At 40.5% G+C, this 23,374-nt stretch overlaps 1 protein-coding gene across 2 annotated transcripts in view; it reads left to right on the top strand.

The window, feature by feature from the left end:
• The window catches only part of ctnna1 (catenin (cadherin-associated protein), alpha 1), a 71,733-nt gene extending 50,396 nt beyond the window's left edge, over window positions 1-21,337 (top strand). For both annotated transcript variants that reach the window (XM_061079009.1, XM_061079010.1), the window contains exons 15-18: window positions 1,134-1,315; window positions 7,650-7,755; window positions 18,215-18,349; window positions 19,400-21,337. In XM_061079009.1, the coding sequence (XP_060934992.1) occupies window positions 1,134-1,315; window positions 7,650-7,755; window positions 18,215-18,349; window positions 19,400-19,687 (711 nt within the window). In that variant the 3' untranslated portion in view covers window positions 19,688-21,337. The remainder of the gene's footprint in view (window positions 1-1,133; window positions 1,316-7,649; window positions 7,756-18,214; window positions 18,350-19,399) is intronic.
• Window positions 21,338-23,374: the final 2,037 nt, after the last annotated feature.

Raw genomic sequence — 23,374 nt, 5'->3', positions numbered from 1 at the left:
CTTGACCTACACTCTCAGTTAGTTGGGCAGCACTGCATTGGTATACTTCAGACTCTAGAAAGATATCAGAGTTATGATCTTGTCATGATCTCCTCCCTCCTGTCTAATACATACATTCACTCTCGAGTAGCCACAGTGAATTCATCTCAATCAGCATTTTAGAGATATTTCAATTATCCCCACATTCTTTTTTGTGTGTGAACCAGTGGTAAGCGACATGTTGGAAGCTACCTGAGAAGACTCATAATAGATAATGAGATGCCAGGCGTTTTAATGTATTTGAGGGGGGAGGAGGAGACAACTGTGAATGATTTACAATCCTAAATGGAATAGAGTAATAATTTAATCTTGAAAATATCTAATGGGCGAATGACCATTCAGTACATTTACACCACAATGTTTTTTTTTATTTATATGGTGGATGTTTTCATCTTTGCACTCGCCTGAACAGCTTTACTGACGCTTAGTTGAGGGTCTTATTTACCAGTAAGGGAATAAACGCTCCTGTGATGATATTTGATTTCATGCTCTCACGTGTCTCAGGCCCCCTCAGCCTCACAACCTCATTCACTGAATGTTTGACTTTGACTGAAACTGTCCATGAAACATTCAGCCAGGATGAATAGAAATGCTGCTAGAAACACTTGCCGATGAGATCAATTACTGCTAAACAAATGCTTTATATTTATCTTGTTCTTTGGCCCAAAGCTCACAGTTCAATGTGATTTCATTTCTTCAGGAGAGGTTGTATATATTTTTTTTAGTTACTGAGAACCCCATTTGGATCCTTTATATTGCAGTTTTGTACAACACTACCTATGTAACATATAACGGAATGTTTTAATAAGAACTGAGCATTATAACCTTCATAAGGGAGTAGTATGGTAGTTCAGGTGAAAATAAAGTGTCCAGGGAGTATAGTTAGAGCTCAAACTAGGAACACAGCAGTGATGCACTATATAGTCCCAATGTGGCTGGGGTTCTTCACTGGCAAGAACACTCTTGTGCATCCATGGAAACCATAGGGAATGATGTAAAACAAAATGCCCCGGAGACACAGAAATGGCTTCACTCACAGTATGTTGATGTATAGTGTGCTAACCCACCACATTTCCCATCACTTCCTCCTTCAGGCTATCATGGCCCAGTTGCCCCAGGAGCAGAGGGCGATTATTGCAGAACAGGTGGCTAGCTTCCAAGAAGAGAAGAGCAAGCTGGATGCTGAGGTATCCAAGTGGGATGACAGCGGCAATGACATCATTGTGTTGGCCAAGCAGATGTGCATGATCATGATGGAGATGACAGACTTCACCAGGTGAGTTCAGATTGACAACCTCGTTCCCTCCCACTGCCAAAGTTTCGATATTTTCCTGGCCTTGCAATTCATCATAATTAATGATTTATACATTTTAAATAATCATGATGTCGTCAAAAAATGTCTATGTATTTGTCTTGTTTAAAGTGTATATATATACATGTGCCGCCTTAACTTCTCACATTAATACTACTCTAGTTGTGCAATTCCAGCAAAATGCCTGCAAGACAGAACGCATGTTTAAGTTAAGCCTGTGTCAAATACACCCAACATCGTCCAATAAGCTTACTGTAGTTTCCAAGCATTTGCCCATATCCGCACAATGCTATGCATCCAGTAAAATACAACTATTCATGCATCAATGCTCTTCATTTTCCTTAAGCAGCACTGTAGGTAGAATTTTTGTCTTGATTATTTTTCCATCCCTCCCTAATCTTAATTTGCACAACCATAAGCAGTGCATCAAATCTCCCTCTCTCTGGTTCATGAATACAGCTGGGTGAGCACTGTAAATCTTAAACGCAGAGCTGCTACAGGGTGGCCTTATCCGCCTGTGTCAGTGGTTTGCTGAGACAATAAAGATGGCAGAGAAATGGTTGGAAAACCATCTCCAGAATCATAATGTGTCCTGCTATAATATGAAACATCTTTGCTGGAAATACGCCTCCACTAAAAGAAGAATGTGTGGAAGATTCTGTGGTTTCAAGCTTTCAGTTTTTTCAGGAAACTCACAAACTTGGTTCATATTTAAGTATTGATCTCTGCAGAAAAGATTTCTAATGTATCTGTAAAAAAAATATTTAAGAGGTTAAAAATGTTTAGATTTTTAACAAAATCACAAGGGTATAATAAGAATAAGATTTCCTTTATTAGTCCCACAATGTGGACATTTTTCATTTAAAACAAAGTGTGATAAAAATGACAACAAAGAGGTATCACCCTCACCAAAATATAAACAGAGGCTTGTCACTCCAAAATTAATTGTTACTCTACTGTAATTGTTTTATTTTCTTAAGGATTATTCATAAACCTCGTAAGAAAAACAACAGAATATATACAGACATCAGACATTATAACTATTAAAAATAATGGATCTGAAGTTTTTTCCACCTATATTTCTGTAATCCCTCTTGTGTTGATAAAGTGCAATGAACTCTTGGTGCTTTTAGCAATGCAGTGTACTTAGATTCTCAAGCTCTCACAGACTATTGCGTAATGCAAAGAAGAAAACAGGCAACACAAGCATGAAACGCATCTCTGTAAGTGCACTGCATGTTCGAAGACCACAACACTTGAAACTTCATTTACCATAATTGGGTTTCCTTCTGCCCATGCTTCTTGCTCAGCAGCTTTAAATTCCTACTGTTTTTCTCCTCTAGTGGCCACGATAGCAGCACTCACAGACAGTTTAGATTTTTCCCCCAAATGGGAAATATCTTATTTCATTGTGAAGCTGCTAGCATTGATTCGCTCAGCCTCTCCTGGCTCCACTCTCTCCTCTCCATCTTTCCTTCTCAACACAAAGATATTGACAGGACACATCTTTAATACTCATGTGATTGCGAACAGAAATGGTGTACATGTTCATTTGCATATAGAACGGGGGACATCCGGTCACAAGAGACTCATTCAGGACACACTCTATTGCTAGGTGTGAACAGACATTCTTAGAGCTGAACATTTGTGGTTGGATCTCTCAGGGCAGACGTTACTACCACGTCTTAACAACGCCATAAAGGCATCTTCAGTGTTGACTGACTTGAGGGGCGTCACACCTCTTATGGAGCCATTAACACCTTAACCACCATTGAGGTCATATACAGTATGAGTCATTGGAGTCACAAATCCAAGCAATCCCACTATATTGGCATTAAGGAGGCCCCATGTTGTGCCGTTTTTGATTTTTTTTTTTACACTGAACCAAACAAGTTGGCATCTTATATCTCTCTGCAAGATTTTTTTCTTTTTCTTTTGATAATACATTGGCCTTCAGGATGTAGAAGCCAGCGGACAGCTCTAACTACAAGTGTAAAAACCCAGAAGACTCATCGAGGATACATTTGAGATCAGACTTCTCATACAGAGGTCATAAGAGACCTGTGAGGCCATGTTTAGCGTCCTGGGCCACCTTGAAGGACAATCTACTCAGCTGACTTCCTCTGGTTCACAATTAGATTTTCATAATGAACCAACAGTAATCAACCAATTTGTATTATACTTCTCAGTCTTTCCCATACATCGATTTATTTGTGGTCACTAAAACAATATGAACATTGACCGCCACATATCGTTTTTCTGTTTTTTTTTATTATTTCAAACGGGTAAAATATTATTTCATTGCAGATTTGTGTACATTGATTCACTCGCATCTCTCTCTCTCGCTCGCGCGCTCGCTGGCTGGCTGACTGTGGCCCCGTCTGTCATTGTCAGACTGGCTAAAAACAACACATTTGTTCTTTGAAAACAGCAATGATGTACGTGTTTATTTGCATATAGAGCGGGAAGGCAAGATCTGATCAAAAGTTGTCACTCACGATGCATGTGGAGACATAGTGCACGGGTTGTGGAGTAGCGAGTGTGAATAAGTTTGGGCTGTAAAAGCCCAAACACTGATCTTAGCTATTGCATATTCTTTGATAATTTGTAATATGAATATGACCATTTAGTGATAATTTGAGGACATTTATGGGAGAAACCTATCTATCATATATGTAACTGCAGGAAGGTTTGTAATATATATATATATTAAACAACGAATAATAGAAATAATACAAGCCTTCCTCAAAGGCCGTCTACCAGTTACAGTTGAGTTAAATCAAGGTCCTGGTTATTATTTGAGGACATGTGGTGATAAAGTAGCCAGCTGGACTTCAATGAGTAGCCGTTGCTCTGATTTTAATGCCAGATGAACTGACTTACTTAGAGCTGTCCACTTGTGATCTGATCACCCATGACACATGTTAATGCCAGGTACCAAACAGGGCAAAGGCATTACTGGGCTTTAAGTGTACACATGGATGCTGTTTAATAAAACACACACAAATCATGATCCCAACAACTCTACAGGTGCCAACAGCTGCGCAGGTTAAATATCTGTAGCACCGTTCAGACCAAATTATGCTGTTAATTTAGCCTGTCTTTAGTGACTGACTATATACTGATGGGTCCACTGTCGATGTGTTTGTGTGTGCGTTGCTGTGTCAATTTGAGGTAGAAAGCGGAGCCAGGAGCGGCTAAGTGAATATCTGAGTCACATAGCTTTTCAATGAAATACGATTTTACCCTTTTGAAAAATATCTGAACAAATGTACGGTGGTGTAAAAGTATTTTTATTTACTCTGACCTCCAAATATGGTCTGAGTCATCAGAACTTAGAGCTGTCCACTTGTGAACAGGTTACAGGATTTTCAGATGAGAGGTAAAACATATTCAAGAACCTTAAGTTCACAATCTTTGTATAGAACTTATATATATATATATATATATATATATATATATATATATATATATATATATATATATATATATATATATATAGAACAATATGAATATAATATATAAGAAATATGACCTGGATTACTGAGATTTGTTATATTGAAACTGGCTGGGTGTGGAATGATTGACACATTGATTAGGTTTGAACAGCATTTCTATGCGTCTGTGAGCAGCTCATGCTGCGGAAATGTGTTTGTGTATGTGGAGGATGTGAGGAGACCTGGTTGAATATATTAGCGCCTGACTGTATTTGTATGACTGTCTTTTTAAAATTTCATGTGAATTACTCAGAGGACATCTTGTGCCCGACTCTGAGTCACATCCGCAATGATGATGAAATTCTGCCACTCTGCCTTCATCCTCTGAATGGGTCAAAGATCCTGTCTCCTCGGCCAAAGAAGTACAACGCTGGAGAGCGGTAGCTGAGTTAAAAATAATAACACAGCCAGGCTTTGACTGAGGTTACACAGAACCCGGCAATTTTTAATTTGCTTCCTATTCATCTGAATAATAAAAAATAAATAGCTCTTTTTTTTATTACAACCTCTATAGCCACGGATGTAAATGAAATGTAAATGATGCTGCTTCCATCTTAGGGCTGTTGATTATTTTTAACAGATGGCATCAGTTGTCATGCGCTCCAAGAAAGCATGTTTTTAGTTGTTTTAAATTTCTCAAAGAACATTTCAATTATTTGTTATATTTACCCTGTGATGTACACAACCATAAGCTTTAATATCTTTGACCCCAGAGATATCAATATGGCCGGGATGGTTATTCGTAATTGAAACATAGTTTCTAGAAGAAACCCATGGGAAAGGGTTTTCTTTTGCTTGTGTTATCAGTGCAGTTACTCTGGAGAATTTGCTAATTTATGGGCTAATACTGGAACTTTTTATGTGGCACACTCAGACTTTGGATTGCACTCTATATATCCTGCTGTGTGTCTGAGGGCTGAATATATATCTTCATATTATGCCCCCACTCTTGCATGCGGCAGTAGCACATGGAAGGTCAGTCGCTGGCTAATTCAGCCCACGCCCAAATTATTGCCCCCTCAACCTTGAGCTGGCACAAAGCCCTGCCAGGGTTAATGCTGTATGAGGTAATTGATCTGGACCTCTCCCCTGACAAAGCTGCACAGAGAGAGGGAGAGATTCTCGTTGACTCGTGCATCGCTTATGGCTGTGTGGCAGCTTTCATGAATAAGGCATGTGTGGCTTGGATGCATGCAACATATTTGGGAGCCACCTGTCTCAGAGCATTCTGTGCTGTGGAGTGCTCGGTCCGATGTGGTTTACACCCATCTGGAGGCCTGCAGCTGTCACCAGAGCTGAAGTTCCCAGCCCTTTCTACATGTATGAATTCACTATAAAAAAAAAACTTACTCAGGTGTCCTTGTCAAGAGTTTTCCTGTATCTTGACATGTTCTCTTCGTGCTTTTCCAGTCGTCCCATGGTCTCTGAGACAGAGCTGGAAATGGCAAGGAAACTAGTCATTTATCTCTTAGGGCTAGAGCAAGTGGAAATCAGTGGTTGTTGTCTTTAAGCACCATAATGTGATGGGGTTTATTTTATTGGGACATTATACTAGCAACACTCAATTTAAAAACACTTCATGCTGTCTTTTTTTCCCAGTACTCCGCACAGTGCCCGTAGATCTGTCTCCGGGGGTTGACTTGCCCCCAGAGAGCTTCCAGTATGTGCTCTGACGCATTGGCCTAGGACCCCGAAGTGCTTTAGAGCAGAGCAAGGGAGGGGAAGGGTTGGAGATGCGAGGGGGGGGGGGGGGGGGACAGAACACAAAATTCCATCTGTTCTGGTTTGGATGGCTCATTTTTTAGCCTGGAGAGAGCAGCTTTGAATCCAATTTGTGCCTCTTGCCAACTGTGTCCCAGAGTCCCTTGTGGGGGTAGAAAAAAAAAGGGAAAATGGTTGACAAGCGTTACAGTGGATCAGGTCAGTGCTTGACTAGACTGGACTGACCCATGTTGGGACCGGCTTTGTTGGGCTTAAGAGGGGTTAAGAACGGCTGTGTTATGTAGTAACAATGAATGCTCCTTAAAGTTGAGTCATATTCTCATCTCTATACTCTCAATTCTCCCCTCTTTTCTGTGGTTCGCCTTCTTAATCCCAAACCTGGATGAAAATGACAATTCAAATACATTGCTTGTTTGTGTGTGCAAGAGTGAAGGGTTTTGGGGGGGGGGCAATTTATCTCCACCAATAGACCTGAAACCAGTCAAATTTGCTTCTAATAAACTCTGCAAAGCTGCTTGAATAAAATGGAAAACTAGATTGAATTGAGAATTTGTTTGTGATGTGAAAGTTGGTGATCGTTAAAATACGATGGACCCTTGAATCGGGGTTTTCACTAGTAAGTATGATTGTCCTGCCCTTTTTTTAATAGCACATTATCAATAGATATTGTCTAGCATATGCCTAGCTGCGGAAAAATGGGGGTAATACCCTATTTTGTAACAGGGTGGGAGAAAGCAGCAGTCTCCGTCGTCCCATTCTGGTCCCAGCCCTGAAAGGGAAGGCTGCAGCTCTGCACTTTTTATAATGGGTTATAAAACGTCCTCTTCTCTGACTGAACAGTATGGTGCCTACTGTTTTGCATTTGTAGCATCATTTGTCTGTTGGCATATACATTTATTTTGTGAGGTTTCCCTGAACTACTCCCATAAGTCATGCCACCCTATCCATACTTGTCGTTAACTGAAAAACAACCATCCAAAACCAACCGCTGCTCCATGACTGAGATGCTCCTCCTGCATATTGAATGAGGCTGCAGTAGATCAGAAACTGTGACTGATCCTTCCACTTTTTCTCCCCAGAGGAAAAGGGCCACTGAAGAATACGTCTGATGTCATCAGCGCTGCCAAAAAAATCGCAGAGGCAGGATCAAGGATGGACAAGCTGGGCCGCACCATCGCTGACAATGTAAGTTGTTAATGAACCTCCGTCCCCAAGGGTTGGATGTAGACTTCACCTTTGTGCCTGCAACCCCAATATGTAACCAGAATTGTAGTGACACTGTCAGGCTCTGATAAATCAGCTTCAAGTGCAGCAACACAAATGATAAAGGGAATTTACTCACTTTCTGATATAGAAAAATGCTGCATATACTTAAAAAGAATAGTTCACCCAAAAATTCCCTTATTCCCTATGCCGTTGAAGGGATGGGTGAAGTGTTTGAGTGCACAAAACACTGCTGGAGATACAGGGGTATCCAGCGTAGCAGCCATATCAAATACATCTGAAGATATCCAAGTTCCCACACGACCCAACATTCAGATTCAACTCAAAACATGGTCAGTTACGACTTGGTTTATAGCCTAAATGTCCACTCATCTCTGACGGTCCCTGAATGCACCTCTTCGGAAGATATCAGCAGATGTTCTAAGATGGGGGGGACATTTTTCTCTAAGGTTCCTGCCTCCAGCACAATGTTCAGTTATATTTCAATAAGGGATCCATTTAATCATAGCGGTGGTCATTAATTTACATTAATTAATTAATTAAATTCACTATATTCTAAGTCATGGATGTTCTGACTACATTGCACAAGTTGACACTATTGAGCTAGAGTTTAGCAAACTTTTTCATTATCCAAATGCACAACTTGTTCTCTGCTCCTGTGTCGCAGGAGGAACTGACATTGCTGCGTGCTTTAGTGCTCAGAGTTAGAAAAAGCAAAGCTTTCATACTGATTACATCTTGACAGCCCCTCCTTTTGTTTTTAAATGTCCTTTGACCGCGATGCACGTAAGCCGGATTTAAAGACTGAAATAGCAGAAATCTTTACTTTTGGAGTATTCTGTGCCAATATTCCTGTAATCCATGTCTACAAAAATAACTAAACAACTTTCACTACATGAAATTCCTTTTTTATTTCATTTTATTTCTTCTCATTTGCGCATTAAGAATCAAATCCAAGTAAAGGACTCAGACAGTAGAGTCTTTCCGATGTGAACAACTGCTTTGATTTGTGTTATTCATGAGACACCCCTTACCAGTCTTTACCAATTTCTTTCAAACACCCCCCCCCCTTCTCATCCTTCCATCTCCCACTCCCCAATTCCCTATTCCATCATCCCTCCACATATATCCTTTTCCCAAGAGACCATGGTCCATGACATAGGGAAACACGCATTCAATTATCCATGGCCTCATATTTCACTTAAATACTTGCACTGTACCACTCCTCAGGGAAACACTGTACATGATTTATCCCCCAACTTATTCATGTGCCATATCTACGGCAGAGACTTATTGCCTCCATGTCTGAAATATGTATACACTTTGTTGTTAAATCGTGGAAGAGTTTAGTTGTGATGTTTGCAACAAGACAGGATCTTCTCTCCACTTAAGATGTTGCTTGCTTCCATGGTTGAAATGAACCAGCTGCTGGTTTATTCCAGTTATGTCCAGGAGCATGGTCGCTCTTCAGGCCTTGTGCTGACTTGACATGTTTCCGTAGTATTTTAATAACATTGGTTTGTTTGGTGGCATCAGTCTTTGTCTTCCTCTCGTTTTGTGAACATCTCTACTGATATCATCAAAACAGTATAACCGCCTAAAGTGTGTTTGGTAAATAATGTTTTCATTCAAATTGAATGTTTTCGCTCTCGACTCCCATCACGTGGATTTAAGTGCTTTGCATCAATCATGATGTCTGTTTTGTCTATTTTGCACTATAATTTAAATATTTGCTTCTACACAGGGTTTCCTACACAAGGCAGTAGTAAATAATTAATTTATGGATCATGTAGTTTTACATCACAGCTTTTTTTTAACCGGTTGTTAGCGTGCACATGAGGAGTATATTCCACATATGCTGATACGGCAAAAGAGCCCAAAGCTTATAGAGAGCTTCTCCATAAATTAAGCTCGTACTCAAATGGGGCGTAAGAGGTATATCAATTACCTTTGTCCGATTTTCGGCACAAGCGGGGGATTCAATTATGCCAACATATGCTGGAAACATCTGCATCCAGATCTCAGCATAGATCTCACCCTCAGTCTGACATAATGAGCTGCTGGCCTCCAACAGCCCTGCGTGTGTGATATTTTATTTAAGGTGCCCTGAGATCCTTAATATTACAGGTCCACATCTATCACAAAGTCATAGTTTTACCTGTACTGACCTAATTGCATCTGAATCGTCTGAACAGGGAATAAGCCGTTCTGGAAAGTGACTTTTTTTTTATGCCTCACTACCGCTTTTGAAGATGCTTATTCACTTTAATGAAAACGCTTTAATCCCCTAAAGAAAACAGATGGGCAACTGTGTGTGTGTGTGCGTGCGTGCGCAAACACGACTGTTGACTGGGCCCGGTCTCTGCAGGCACATGTGTGTGGATGTGTTTGATTTAGTTAACTATTTTATTCTTCCAACCTCAACTATTTGTAGTGACTTGTTTCTTTATCTTTTTCTCTGCCTATGTGTACGTTTGTATGTGTATACACTATTTGGGGATTTGGGGGTTTGAAGCACTCAAAGTATGAATAAATTAAGAGCTTTGGTTACTGGAACAGAAGTCTTTGCCAAGAGCGAGCACCCCTCCAGCCTCTGTACCCATCCAGCTGTCCCCCTTAGCCTTTATCTCTCAGCAGACACCAAAACACTAGCACACCAGGCAACACACACCCGTAGCACATCAGCCAGGGACGGACGTGGGGTAGAGGGGAGGAGAATGATGGAAAGATAGGAGAGCTAGGAAGAGTGGGCAGTGCATTTGTGTGAAGACAGGAACATCCATCCTGAGAGATGAATCCATTAAGAGTGCTTTGCCTTTTAATTAGCAGTATAATTGCCAGGTGGCAGTTTTTTCAAATTTATTTATTTACACAAGCGGTTTATATTTAGGGCCATATCTCTAACAAAGCAGGAGATGCCACAGGCCCACTCTGGGCAAAGGCATGGCATGTTGGGATAGTCTCTACACTCCAGCAGCAGCAGTAGTACAGTGAGTACCAAGATGCACACATACTGACAGTCAGAGGAGCAAAGGCAATGCTGGGACTGCTCATTAACCTAGGCATATTAATTACTTGTGCTCTGTGCCTTTGGCCTGGAGGGCCTATGCGGGTTTACTCCTAATATAAAACACATCAGCAGATGGTCCTGTACTGATAGCACAGCATCTTAACCCGCGTCTTCATCCACAGGACCATGTCGAGGCATGTTTTACAGAAATATGCAGGTGGACAATGTTTAGTTTGGGGTTTCTGAAAACCTGTTAAATATGTGTAATAGAGCCTTATTAAAGTTTAAAGAAATGAGTAGTGCTCAGATGAGCTGCAGGATTTAGGTCAGTGCCACACAAAGGTCTGCACTGCAGTTTATTAAGAATTTATGACCCTCCTCTGCAGGGCACCTTATAAGAATTCCATCTTAGCAGGCTGGTAAACAAATAATGCTATGTAATTGAGATTTATAATGCAAATGTGTTAGCCACTATGTAGTCCATAAATTGTTGCTCCTTGCCTGCTAACCAAGCAAGCCCATGTACACATACACATGAAATAAGGCTTGCATATTTAGAGAACCGGCATGCACGTGCTGTGTGCGTGTTTGTTGTGCAAGCTTTATTCTCATGATGTATACTGACACATATAGTGTTCTTTTCCAATTTGCATTCAATCAGTGAGAATTTATGGTGATCCATGGGCTCTGTTGCTGGTCACAGTCTAATCCCAGCTCTGGCCCAAGACGCTTTACAGCAGACAGGGTTGTAAATTATCAACTGCAGTGGAGAAGCAAAGTAGCCCAAAGATCCCACAAATTCTCAGCTCAGCAGTTCAAGGGTCATCTCTGAGCTAACTGCCCAAAGTCAACCCAACCAAATGTAGATTACCTTATTTTTGAAGTGCATTTACCCACAATAATTCAGTATTTTGATAGTATAGTAAATTGTATATTCTTAATTCTGTGATTAAAAGAAGCAAATTATAACCAAAGAGCTCCTAAAGGTGGAGGAGGCGGCAGAAGGAGCATGAGAAACACAGCTACATTGATATTGTCACATAAAGGCATTGTTACCTTACCCGCAGAGAGACATTAAAAATCTTGAGGAGAGAATGGATTACTATGGTTTGGGATGACTAAATGGTGTTGAGCTTCTGAATACATATTTAAAAGATGTGAGGGCCTTTGTCTTTGTCTCTCAACCTGCAATATGCAAATTTGAGGTTTGGCACAGTCAGGTGTGAAATGTGACAAAAAGCTGTCAAGGGTCAAATGAAAGTCAGTTTCTAAATGTGAAAAAGTTGAGAGCATGAATGATTTATCGACGCTGTTTGTGCATACCTATTCTGTTGAGGCAATGTTAAGTTATCAGTTTACAACTACCGCAGTGAAGTGTCGGACTGACAGGTGCAGCCTGAACATTAAGTATTGATGAGGGCCATTTAATTGGTCCCTGTGGTTACCTCTGAAGTCGGTTCTTTTTGGCTGGCCCCCAGCTTGATTTTCTCCTGTCATAGCCAGACTCTCAGTCTGCTTCAATCTCACATTATCATTCCCGAGTTCCAGTGTGATTCAATCAGCCCCGCCCAAATATGCAGCAGAATCTTTTTAGCAGGTGCAAGTAAGCGGAAGAGACCTGGCTGTCATTCTGTTTGAAATGCATCTCGATTGATATTGGTCACCCATGGAAGATTTATGTTTTGCCGTCAACAGTAATATAATTCGCACTAAAAGGTCGAAATCTAGTGTTGAACATATTAACTGTAAAACCCAATAATTAGGTGGTACACAGAAAACGCCATCATTCCAAACTTTATCTGAGGTCTTGTGAATAGGAAGTATGCTCAAGCTTTTATCCACCAACAAAACTCTTGTTAAATTTGTCACTGCCATCGATGTCCTCACTTCTATCTTCACTTTTCACTATTTTGTCCCCACCACTGTTTTCACCTTTTTAAAATAGCATTTAATATATTAAACATTTTTTATGTGGCAGTGTATTCATCTTCAAGTGTCTACGGACTAGAGCTTGGAATCAATCTTTTCCTACCCCTGCATAGCCTTATCTCCTACTTCAGCTCCTGCCTAAAGTAACAGAATGGTCTTTCCACTGCTTTGTTCCCTCTATCTCCTTAAACTTTGCCATGGATCTCGCTCACAGTATTTTTTCCCACATAAAACTAAAATATATATCTCCCCATGCCTGCAACCCTCATGGCAGTTTTGAGTTGTAATGGTAGATAAAGTTGCCCTGTGGCATTATGTCCTGGAGGTTCTTTCTCAGGTTAGGCATAGTTAATTATCCACAACCCTGTAACACGCACATTTGTTTTCCCCCTTCCCCTTGTTGGATGCTTTATGTCAGAGCAGTAAGGCTGCATAGGGAAACCTGCCGGCTGGTCTAGGGTTCGGGATTTGTCTTCCTCCCTTTGACCCATGAAAACCCAGCATACCGCATAGCCCACATCAGTTTCCCTCAATGAAGGTTTTTTTGTGTGTTTGTCATTTAACTGCAGTGGGAGAACAAATTGCCCTGTCACTACATTATTATATAGGGTGATTAATAGGTTTTAGGCATAGTTTTCAGTAAACAATACCTTTTAGAAATGAAGCCATCTGTGTTCCCTACTAATTGTAGTTTCTCAGCTTAAATGAAAGTATGCTTCATGGAACGGGTGAAAAAAAGTATAAATTGTATATTTCAATAGCCCGGCTTAGCTTAACAGTTTTTGTCCACCCTGTTACTCAGTTTAGAAGAAAATGGCGCTCCAAATAAGACATTAAGCAAAAATACCAATACCCCTCTCAGGTCTAAAAACACTGTCACTTTCATCAAAACCAAATGTGAAAACACAAATTCTGGTCAGCGCCTGTGGCCCTCTCCAACAGGTTGCTGGCAATGGTGCATTAGAATGCTGCCGTGTCAGTAAATATTGGAAATTGGCATTTCCTCTGGGTGATTCGTCCTGAAAGGTCAGAACTGGGCGTCAGAAGCACAGTGGCTCTGCCGCTGTCTCTGGTCTGTATAATGGAATTCAGTGGAACTGCATGGCATTTCCAATGATGGGACCTGACCTTCCTGATCATCATTTATATCATTGACATTACCCAACACGTAGCACAGCGCAATCCTTCTGTTCAGCATCCTGCTCTGTCATTATTGTTCCCTAATTTATTTCTTCGGATTTTAGGGATTTTACCTTTTAGCACTCTACTCTGGACCGTCTCTAGAGCAAAGCTTAATCTTATGGATGCAAAAGAAAAAACTCTCTCATAGTCTCATGAAACCTGGAAATTTCATGGTAACGATTATCGACTATATATTTTTTGAGACATCCCTAGTGCAGTGTATAAATAAAAAATGAGCCTGGCCAACTTGACTGACCCCAATACCTCTATTTTCCCAATCCTGGCCCGACCTGGCTCAGGTTAGGAATGCAGACTCTACTGGGCTGCATGCACTCATGCCACTGTGCGTAAGAGATAAAGAGAATGAGCAAATTAAACCAATGACCTGCTACCTTTTTTCACAACTTTGATGTTTCATCTTTATTTTTGGGGAAGGACCTTAAAGCTAGAAGTGCAGAGACGAGAACCACTACACGAGAATCATTGACATTTCTTCCTCACTCCTTTTTGAAAGATGATGTCTCACCTTTTTTATCAGTTTGCCTTGAAAAGGTATCCAGAGTTGTGTGATGAAGTCTCCGGTGCTCCTCTTCCTGCTTTGCCATATCTCAATAGCAGCTGACCATGCAAGGTTATCCGTCCCAGTCCATAAGTGGCCACACAGCATGTTGAGAAAAGCTGTATCACCAAAGCAGCACTCAGGCAAGACGAGGGAAACTACAATGATAGCCTGTAATGGTTGAAGTCACGATTAGCAGGATGAATGATGGTCCCAATGTTTTTCGCATGAATGAATTAAGTCCTGTGAAATGGAAATGAGTTGTTAAGATAGTAATGCAAGAGCTGACTTTCTTCATAACTGTTGGATTTTGGTGTTTTCACAACTTGAATGTAGATAGACACATACGTTAAGTAAATACATGGTTATATGCCCAATTTACTAAATGTTTTTGTCACTGTTAATTATTTATACCCCCAAGTATAAGGAGGGATCTAAAATGATTGTCAGTAATATGTGAGTTATCTGTTGTTGCATGTGGCTTCAGAAAACATTGATACAGCACAGTGAAGGTAGTCAGTAGCATGTTTAGCCTCTGGAGCATTCGTCAAATTGCGAATACCCCTTGAGTTAGCGGCCCACTGGGGCTTTTGCTTGTGTTACCAAAACAATCCAAGGTGTTTTTATCTGTACCCCGTGTAACTTCTGTATTCACGTGTCAGAGTCAGAGCAGCCTTACAGAGTTTCCTGAGTGCTGAGTGAAGCCAGCAGCTGAGCGGAGTATGAGCACAAGTGATGCTTTCACAGCGCCCTGCTCTCAGCCGTCTGAATACTTCCCCAAGCCCTCATTAGCATGGCTGCTGCATTCAGCCTCATCCTAGGTCTCTGCTGCTGCATGTGTGCTCACACACACACACACACACACACACACACACATGTTTGTACTTCTATCTTAGTGAGGACACTCCTTGACATAATATCTAGCCCCTTATACTAACATGAACCATCAAAACTAAATGCTGAACCCTAACCTACACTCATTTTGAACCTAACCTTAAAACCAAGTCTTAACCCTCAATCAGTCAAAATGTCCTCACTTTCCAAGTGTCCTCACTCTGTAGTTTCTATGCTCAAAATGGTCCTCACAAAGATATAAGTACAGGAATACGTGCACACACACACGCACAGAATAACTTACTTATACCCCCGCCTCCCCTCCCTCTCATCTACAGTTGAATCCTCCTGTCTGCGTCCTTTTTCCCCAGTTGGATTTCGCCCCCTTATTTACTTCTCCATACTGTTCCCCCTCTGGCTCTGGCTCCTCGTCTTTTCTCCAACTACTTATCTTTCACTGGTTCTTTCCTCTCTTTTTTTCCCCTCTCTCATATCCCCCCCCCCTCCCATTTATCCAGCCCCTCAGCCATGTATTAGTCCTCTCCTGTATGATGATCATCCCCTCCAGCTCCTTTTCCATTCATCACCTCATGCATACGTCCTTTTTAATAGAACGCCAAAATATTTTCATCATCATCACAAAACATCTCTAGAGCTCTCAGTAAAGAAAGACATTTGTTACGGAGTTAGTTGCGTACTTTGGATGTGTGACCAATTTGTGTTAGCATGTATAGATGAAGTGGGGCTACATTGAGCATGGTAAAAGGATGTGTTGCTGATAAATGTGTTTTTGTCCTTATTCAGCTGAAGTCTCCCACCGTCATGATGTACGATGTGTATGAATAAGCATGGCTGTGCTGGCTGGGGTGGTGTGTAAATGCAGGCATGCATGGCTGTATGTCTGCGAGCGGGTGTACTATATTCAGATGAGCGCTCCACACTCCCACCAGGGACTCAGCAGGATTAGACGCATCATAAGTCCTAGTCTGTTTGAAGTGTCCAAAAATTACGATCCCAAATGCGTTTCCTGTTCCTGTGTTTGCAAAGAGAAAAGAAAAGCTGGATTTCTTCTCTGTTTGTGGATCAGAGCACTTTAATTGTGGTAATTGCCATTATTGACAAATGGAAAAAAGAAAACTGACGTCCGCCCTCTGTGTCATTTCCTCACTTACAGCCAGAAAAAAATGACTATTAATTTTTGACTCGCAGCATACTTCACTTCCCAAGTACCGACCTTGCCAACTACTTCCTGTAGAGATTCCATCAATTAAATATTGGCTGCTATTACCTCCATTTCACCTTTTCCATGCACTCAGAATTAACAACTGCCAAAGGACAACTTCTTCACACAGCCCAGCACCTGCCAATTCTGGTGTCTACGCCAGATTTTCCTTTCGTCTTGCTCCGTCACTTGGTCCTTCGGTTGCTTTTCACAGGTGTAGTTAGTTTAGTGACGTGAATCTGCCAGCCTCTTATTGTCTGTAGCAGTCTCAGTCTAGCTGTGCCCTGAGGATTGCAGGACCTTCCTGTTGTGGGTGTCAGGTCACTGTAACGATCTGTAGTTAACTTTAAGTGTGTTTACGTCCCTTGCTTAAAGAAGAATATTGAGGCCTAATTACTCTGCTGGCAGGGGACTTGTTTAGCAAACTAGTAGAGGGATGGCTGTGCTGTTCCAAAGTAGAGCCCAGTCTAATTATAATGAGATGAAATATTTCTAAACGATTGCCAAATCTAAATGAGAAGCATTTGTGTGGCTCTTCACATAGTGCCACTTTCAAGTAGGCTTTATGAGAATTTATTGGATTTTGTGAAGTTGATGGTGTGTTTATGGCTCCAATGTATTTTTGTTTTGTGTTCATAGCTGACTTTTGGCAAAATTGTTATGCCTTATATCAAAAAAGGCCTTTTCAACTTTATTCTTAATTTATGTCCTAAAGAATTGTTTTAACACATGTACTTACACAGACACATGAACATATTGAAGCCGGTTATGATATTTACATGAGGTGCAACTAGAATCTTCCGTTCATATTCCCAATTACATTTTGAAGAGTATAGTCTGATTATGACACCAGTCAACATTACATCGATCACGTCCAACGTTCCTGCCAGAACTTTAAATCCCAACTCTGAAATAGTTTAATGCACAATGCTGGTAATTTAACAATAGTTTAAAACCAATCTTATTGTTTACAGTTGAACCCAGGTCATGCGCCATCACGCAGTTGGTAACTGTTGTTTGTTGATGTCGGAATTTCTATAAAAACTCCAAACTTCAAAACATGTTCTAGTGTGATTAAAACATATACTAACCTACATAAGGCACTAAGGTCAGAATACTCCATGACTTAATGGTATTTTTGCTTATTCTGTGAATGACCTCATTCAGGTTAAGATTATAAAAAAATTGATGTTCACCTGTTTAAATAGTTTAAATAGCATTTTAAACTAGGAGCAGGGAGCCTGTGTCACTTTGAGAGCAAGTAATCTTGGTTCCAAAGAGACTCTACACAGGATTATCTCCACCTGCTGAAAATAAATGATTGACATAAGTTTTTACCTCTTAATAGAATTAGCATTCTGTAGTAGTTGATCATGCTTAACTCTGTGAAGAGGATTTATCAATCTAGCAGGTTGTGGGAGTGCATTTGTCATTTTGGCTCTGAGCACGTCCCTTATGTGGGTGTCTACCTGTCACACTGGTACTAACTCATCATGATATAGTGCGGGATGGTTGCATCTGTAGAATCACATAAATATTCAGATTAAGTAGTGCCAGCAAATGAATAAGGTGTCACAGATTAATTCATTGTACCACTTACGGGCAGGTAGTATTAGAATCAACCTGTTTGTGCTTATACACCAATTGATGTGCAGGAGCTGACGTGTGTTGTTTTTTCTTGCAGTGCCCCGACTCTACCTGCAAGCAGGACCTGCTGGCCTACCTGCAGCGTATCGCCCTGTACTGTCACCAGCTCAACATCTGCAGCAAAGTCAAGGCCGAGGTTCAGAACCTGGGAGGAGAGATGGTGGTGTCGGGGGTAAGTTCCCTCTTCATCCGCAGAAACATCACACGTCCTTTTACAATCCTCATTTAAGGAAAGCGCCACAGTAGCTCAAGAGTAGTTGAGCAGTTTAAAAGAGGTTTTAAATCCAAACTATTCACTTAACTTGTTTTGATGACTGCAGAGGGCCGTACGAGTTGCTGGCAAATGCACTTTCAAAGGTTGTAACGTGCTGGTTAAGAGAAAAGCAGGAATAATGATGAAGACAGAGCAGGATTTAAAACATTCACCTAAAAAATAATTTTAAAGTTAGATAAGCAGTGTGATCTTTTCTGGAGCACATGCTGTGTTTTGGTGAGAAACGATGAAAGTAAACTGAACTGCTTCTAGTTTTAAGGAAATTCCCTCATCGTACCTTTTAATTTCGGACTATAGAGATTATAAAATCGATATAAAGCATTGGTCTTTTTCTTAAGTTTTATTATCTGCTGTTACTGAAAGAAAGAAATAATACTAAAGACTTGATGGCATTGCCTGCTGTTTGTCATGAGTTAATGTTTCATTCTCTGCACTGTAATTTGCAGCTTATATTTACATCGAATGATGAGATAACAGAAATAATGGATTTGTCTTCTACCAAGAAGTAATGCTGCCCAATTGTTTCCTAACCGTAAGATAACATTGTACAAGGCCGCTGTTTACAAACCCTTTAAGCAATAATTAACCACTCACTTGCTAGTCAGATTAATTCAGATACATTGCCTGTGTGTGCAGGAAATAATGAATTCCTCCCTCCTCTCTGTGGGGCTGCGAATGCTCCAAAACGTCCAGTCAAGTGTCAGCTGTGTCTGTGAGGCTATTAAACTGCAGAGATTAAATTAGTGTGACCTTTTTCTATATTCTCCAATTTCTCACATCTGTTTGTATATGCCTTGGGAACTTAGAAAGGTTGTTATTTTGGTTTCCCTTTGCAAAATGACGGAAGCAGGTTACTTTCACTCGGCTTGAATAAAATAATGATACCAAAATAACAACAGCACAAGGCTAATTGTTTCTCTCTCTCTCACGTCTCTTCCATGTCAACAGCTGGACAGCGCCATGTCTCTCATCCAGGCTGCAAAGAACCTGATGAACACAGTGGTGTCCACCGTCAAGGCCTCCTACGTGGCGTCCACTAAGTACCAGAAGAGCAAAGGCATGGAGTCCCTCAACATGCCGGCCATCTCCTGGAGGATGAAAGCTCCTGAGAAGAAGCCTCTGGTGAAGAGAGAGAAGCAGGATGACCAGAGCAACAGAGTCAAGAGATCCTCGCAAAAGAAGCACATCAACCCCGTGCAGGCTCTGAGCGAGTTCAAAGCCATGGATAGCATCTAGACTCGTCTGCGTTTGGTTCCAGACAACACACAATATCGACCAGTGAGTTTATATAGAGATCAAGCTTGTCGTTCTTTCAAAGAGAAAAAAAAATGTTTTAACATATTTGTTCTATCTTCCTATAGACGGCTTGTTTGTTTGACCAATTATATTCCTACACGGCCTAATTTCTCTTCCATAAGTTCAGATGTGCTCTAGCCTGTAGTATTAACTGTCTCTTATCTGGAAAATACAGTCAGAGGGAAATCAACTGGACAAAAGCATTTTTTTTATATATTTTCCCTTTTCCTCTCACGTTAATGGGAGGAAAAGGTGTTGATTTCATAGATGTTATACGAATTTATTCCAGGAGACATTTAATTGTTGTGTTCTAACCAGTTTTAAAGTAATACTATGGGGTCTCTGGTGTTTTACGCTGTAATGTTTGATAAAGGCAAAAATACCCTCTGAACTGCAGATATCAACTATGCAAAATCTCAACTGCCTTATTGTAGTTCACATGGATGTGCTGGGTTAACTAATAGATATAATTATGTTATGGTTCAGCCTTAAAGAACCAAAGTCAATCTATTTCCACGTTACCCTACATTTCTCTAATTGTAAACATTGTAATGCCACTACAAACAGTGAAATACGTTTAAACTGATTATAAACACTGTTTTCAAACTCCTGATTTTTACACAGCCTGTTAGCATTCGGACTGACCGTGTCATCTTTTTTATTTAATCATCTCACATTCATTTTTTTTTTATATGTTATTTTTATGTTCACATGATGCAGCAAACCAAAGGTCTTCTCAGGCTTCTGTTTAACTACAGGACTGGTACAGGTCCCCTATCGTAAACTCGGGGTACACAGATCTACGCAGTCCAAACTTTGTAAAGAAGCCTCGTCAATGCTCAGTCAAGGAGAACCCAGTGGACTAAACTACGACTCGACCACCTGCTGGTCCTCTCCACAGCAGATGAGCTTCATTAAATGTCAATGAGACCAAACACTTTCCACAATCGCGGAATGAGACCAGCTTGAGGGATAAATATGTTTTGTCTCCACAGTTTGGAGGTATTTGAGGAACACAGGGGATTTCCGTGACTTTGAAGTCTCCTTGTTAGTCGCCTTATTCTTACTGTTAAACTCTAATCAACATTTTGTTATGTCAAGCACAATCTTAACAAAAAAAACAACTAGAAACAAGTTGCGAGGTGTTGGAGCTTTATAATAAAACGGGAGGAAGTTTTTCTGTACTTCAGGCAGCAGCTGTGGGGGGGGGGGGTCACTGTGCTGCCTGTTCTCCAGTCATACAGATTCCTGCTGCATTGATGAAGAGTGAGGCTCTGAAATCCTGCTGCTTTGGACCTGGGGCCGAATCTTTTGTTTGGCTCGTTTGACATCTGTGAACTATAGCAGGGTGAGCAGGTATATGGTGATTTGATAGGTGGATTTTTTTATACTGTAGAACTTCCAGTATGTTTATCCTCACAGTTTGTTTTCATAATGCTGTATTAGAGTTTGGATTTCAATCTGGAGTGACATCAAACTACTTTGCTGTGGATTTGTTTTTTTGTTTGTTATTGAGAGCTGACTTATTAGTGCACACGTTTCTCAAATTCATGTGCCCGCTTTATACCCTAATAAACAATTGAAATTAAACTACTTTCTTCATTTTTTTTGTCTGTACTGCAGAATGAAACTCTGCTTTTTCGCCTCACTTGAACCCATGGTTTTCCTGATGCCTTGTTTTGCCATCACGGCAGATTTGTGTTGTACTAATCAGGTTTAGTACTTTGAAAGTGAAAGCCCTTAAGAGTCATTTTTGCTCTAAAATGTAAAACACGTTTTAGAACAGCCTCAAATATGCTGCGGTGCATAATTAAAGGCATTATATTATGTATACTTTCTTCCCATATAGTCTGCATTACTGACTTGAGGGCTATATATAATGTGCTCATGAAACTCCTGTAATTATATTGCTCTTCTGTTATTTTGTCTCTAAAAGAAAATGTGGTACATTTAACTGCACGTCGGGAAGATAAATGCATCCAAAACAAACAGAGGATTTGGAATGAACGGTCTTATTTTTCCCTGAAGTGTCGTAGTGAATGCACATCAGAGTCTTGAGTTATCGCAGAGAGGATTCTGAGGAGACGCGCTCACCTTTTCATATTCCACCACAAGTCAGTTTACGTATGCCTGTGTTTAGTGAGGATTTTGATTCATTGTGTTGAAGAGCCAGACCCCTCACTTTCCCACATCTACATCTACTTCAGATTCTTCTTCCTTCAGTTTCCCAGAATAACTTTGAACACCCCACAGAGAATTGATGTGAGACAGAAGAGAACTCTCTTGAAAGCTGCATCACTCCGGGATATATTTTGTCGAGTGCTTTGTCAGATCTGATGCAAACACACAGACATTTATAAATACAGTGTAATCTATCTGAAAGAGTGGAGACCATACTGATCATAGACTTATCTCAGTCATAGGGCAGGAGGATAAGATGATATGGCCAATTAATATTCTTATAGATAAAATGTTCATATCAGCCGATATTGATATTATTTCTTATAACTTTACAGTGATTATTTCCTGAGTAAAGGTTGTGTTTTTAAACTCTTCACGAGATAAGAAAAACATTATATTGTTTTATTCCAAGCTGTAAATGGAATAAAATTTGAGGTTTAAAATCAATAAACAAAGTATTCCTCGTCAGATTGCACAACATGTATTCAGTTGACTTGATCATTAGTGACACCATTTTCCTTGAGGTCTGATTGCACAAAATGAATGGTCTTCTGGGGGAATGTTAAATAATTCCTTGGTCTAGTGTTACGTCAACCGTGACCCGTTGCTATGGTTAAACTACAACTATGTATTTGCTCTAACAATAACTGGAAGTTTAACTGTAGATATACACAACATCAGTGCAGTTAATAGGAAGGAGGCAGGAGGTCCATAAAACATCATTGCCCCTTGCATTTCCAGATCTCTGAAAGGTAAAGAACAAGACTTGAGGTTTGTACAACTGAAGAGATGGTTCAGTGAATACAGTCACACACACATGTTTTTATTTAATGTAAACTGGACTGTACAGATTAGGGGCCTGAAGAGTGTTGCTCCTGGAGTTCAGTCCTGGGATTCCCCCTTGACCCAGTGGAGGTGGAGGGACAGGGGAGAGTGACAGTTAAGAAGCCCCTCGCTCTGCAGGACACCACCACAGCAACACACTGAGTCCCCCAACATGTCTTAAGGTATCGCAGATTGTTCCTGTTGCTGTAACACTGCTGCTTCCAGTCGGCAAAATTCATCCAGAGTGTCTTTTCAACTGTATGATTATAATTTGCATAGTTTACATTGTCTGTGTTATTTTCTATTTCTTTAATTTCCTTGTGTTTATAATAATTATCACTTTAATTGATGTGTCTATTTTTGCGATCCTCTTTGCTGCTGTGGATTCCCCATAGTGTTACTATTAAAGGATTATCCATATCTCATCTCATCGTACCATATCTCACCTCATCTCACTGTGTTGTATTATTTCCTATTTTATCATAATATATATCGTACAACGCGAGCACAAAACACAGATTAGCACTTAACACATACAATCATTGTGTATTGCTGCAAGAATTTTACAAGTATAATGAGATGTCGGAACTAAGGAACATTACAATTTTCTACTCATTTCTC

This window comes from Limanda limanda, chromosome 10 (genome assembly GCF_963576545.1).
Source record: "Limanda limanda chromosome 10, fLimLim1.1, whole genome shotgun sequence".
Lineage (NCBI taxonomy): Eukaryota > Metazoa > Chordata > Actinopteri > Pleuronectiformes > Pleuronectidae > Limanda > Limanda limanda.
Note: the sequence above shows the minus strand (reverse complement) of the source record. Positions and strands in the feature narration are given on the sequence as shown.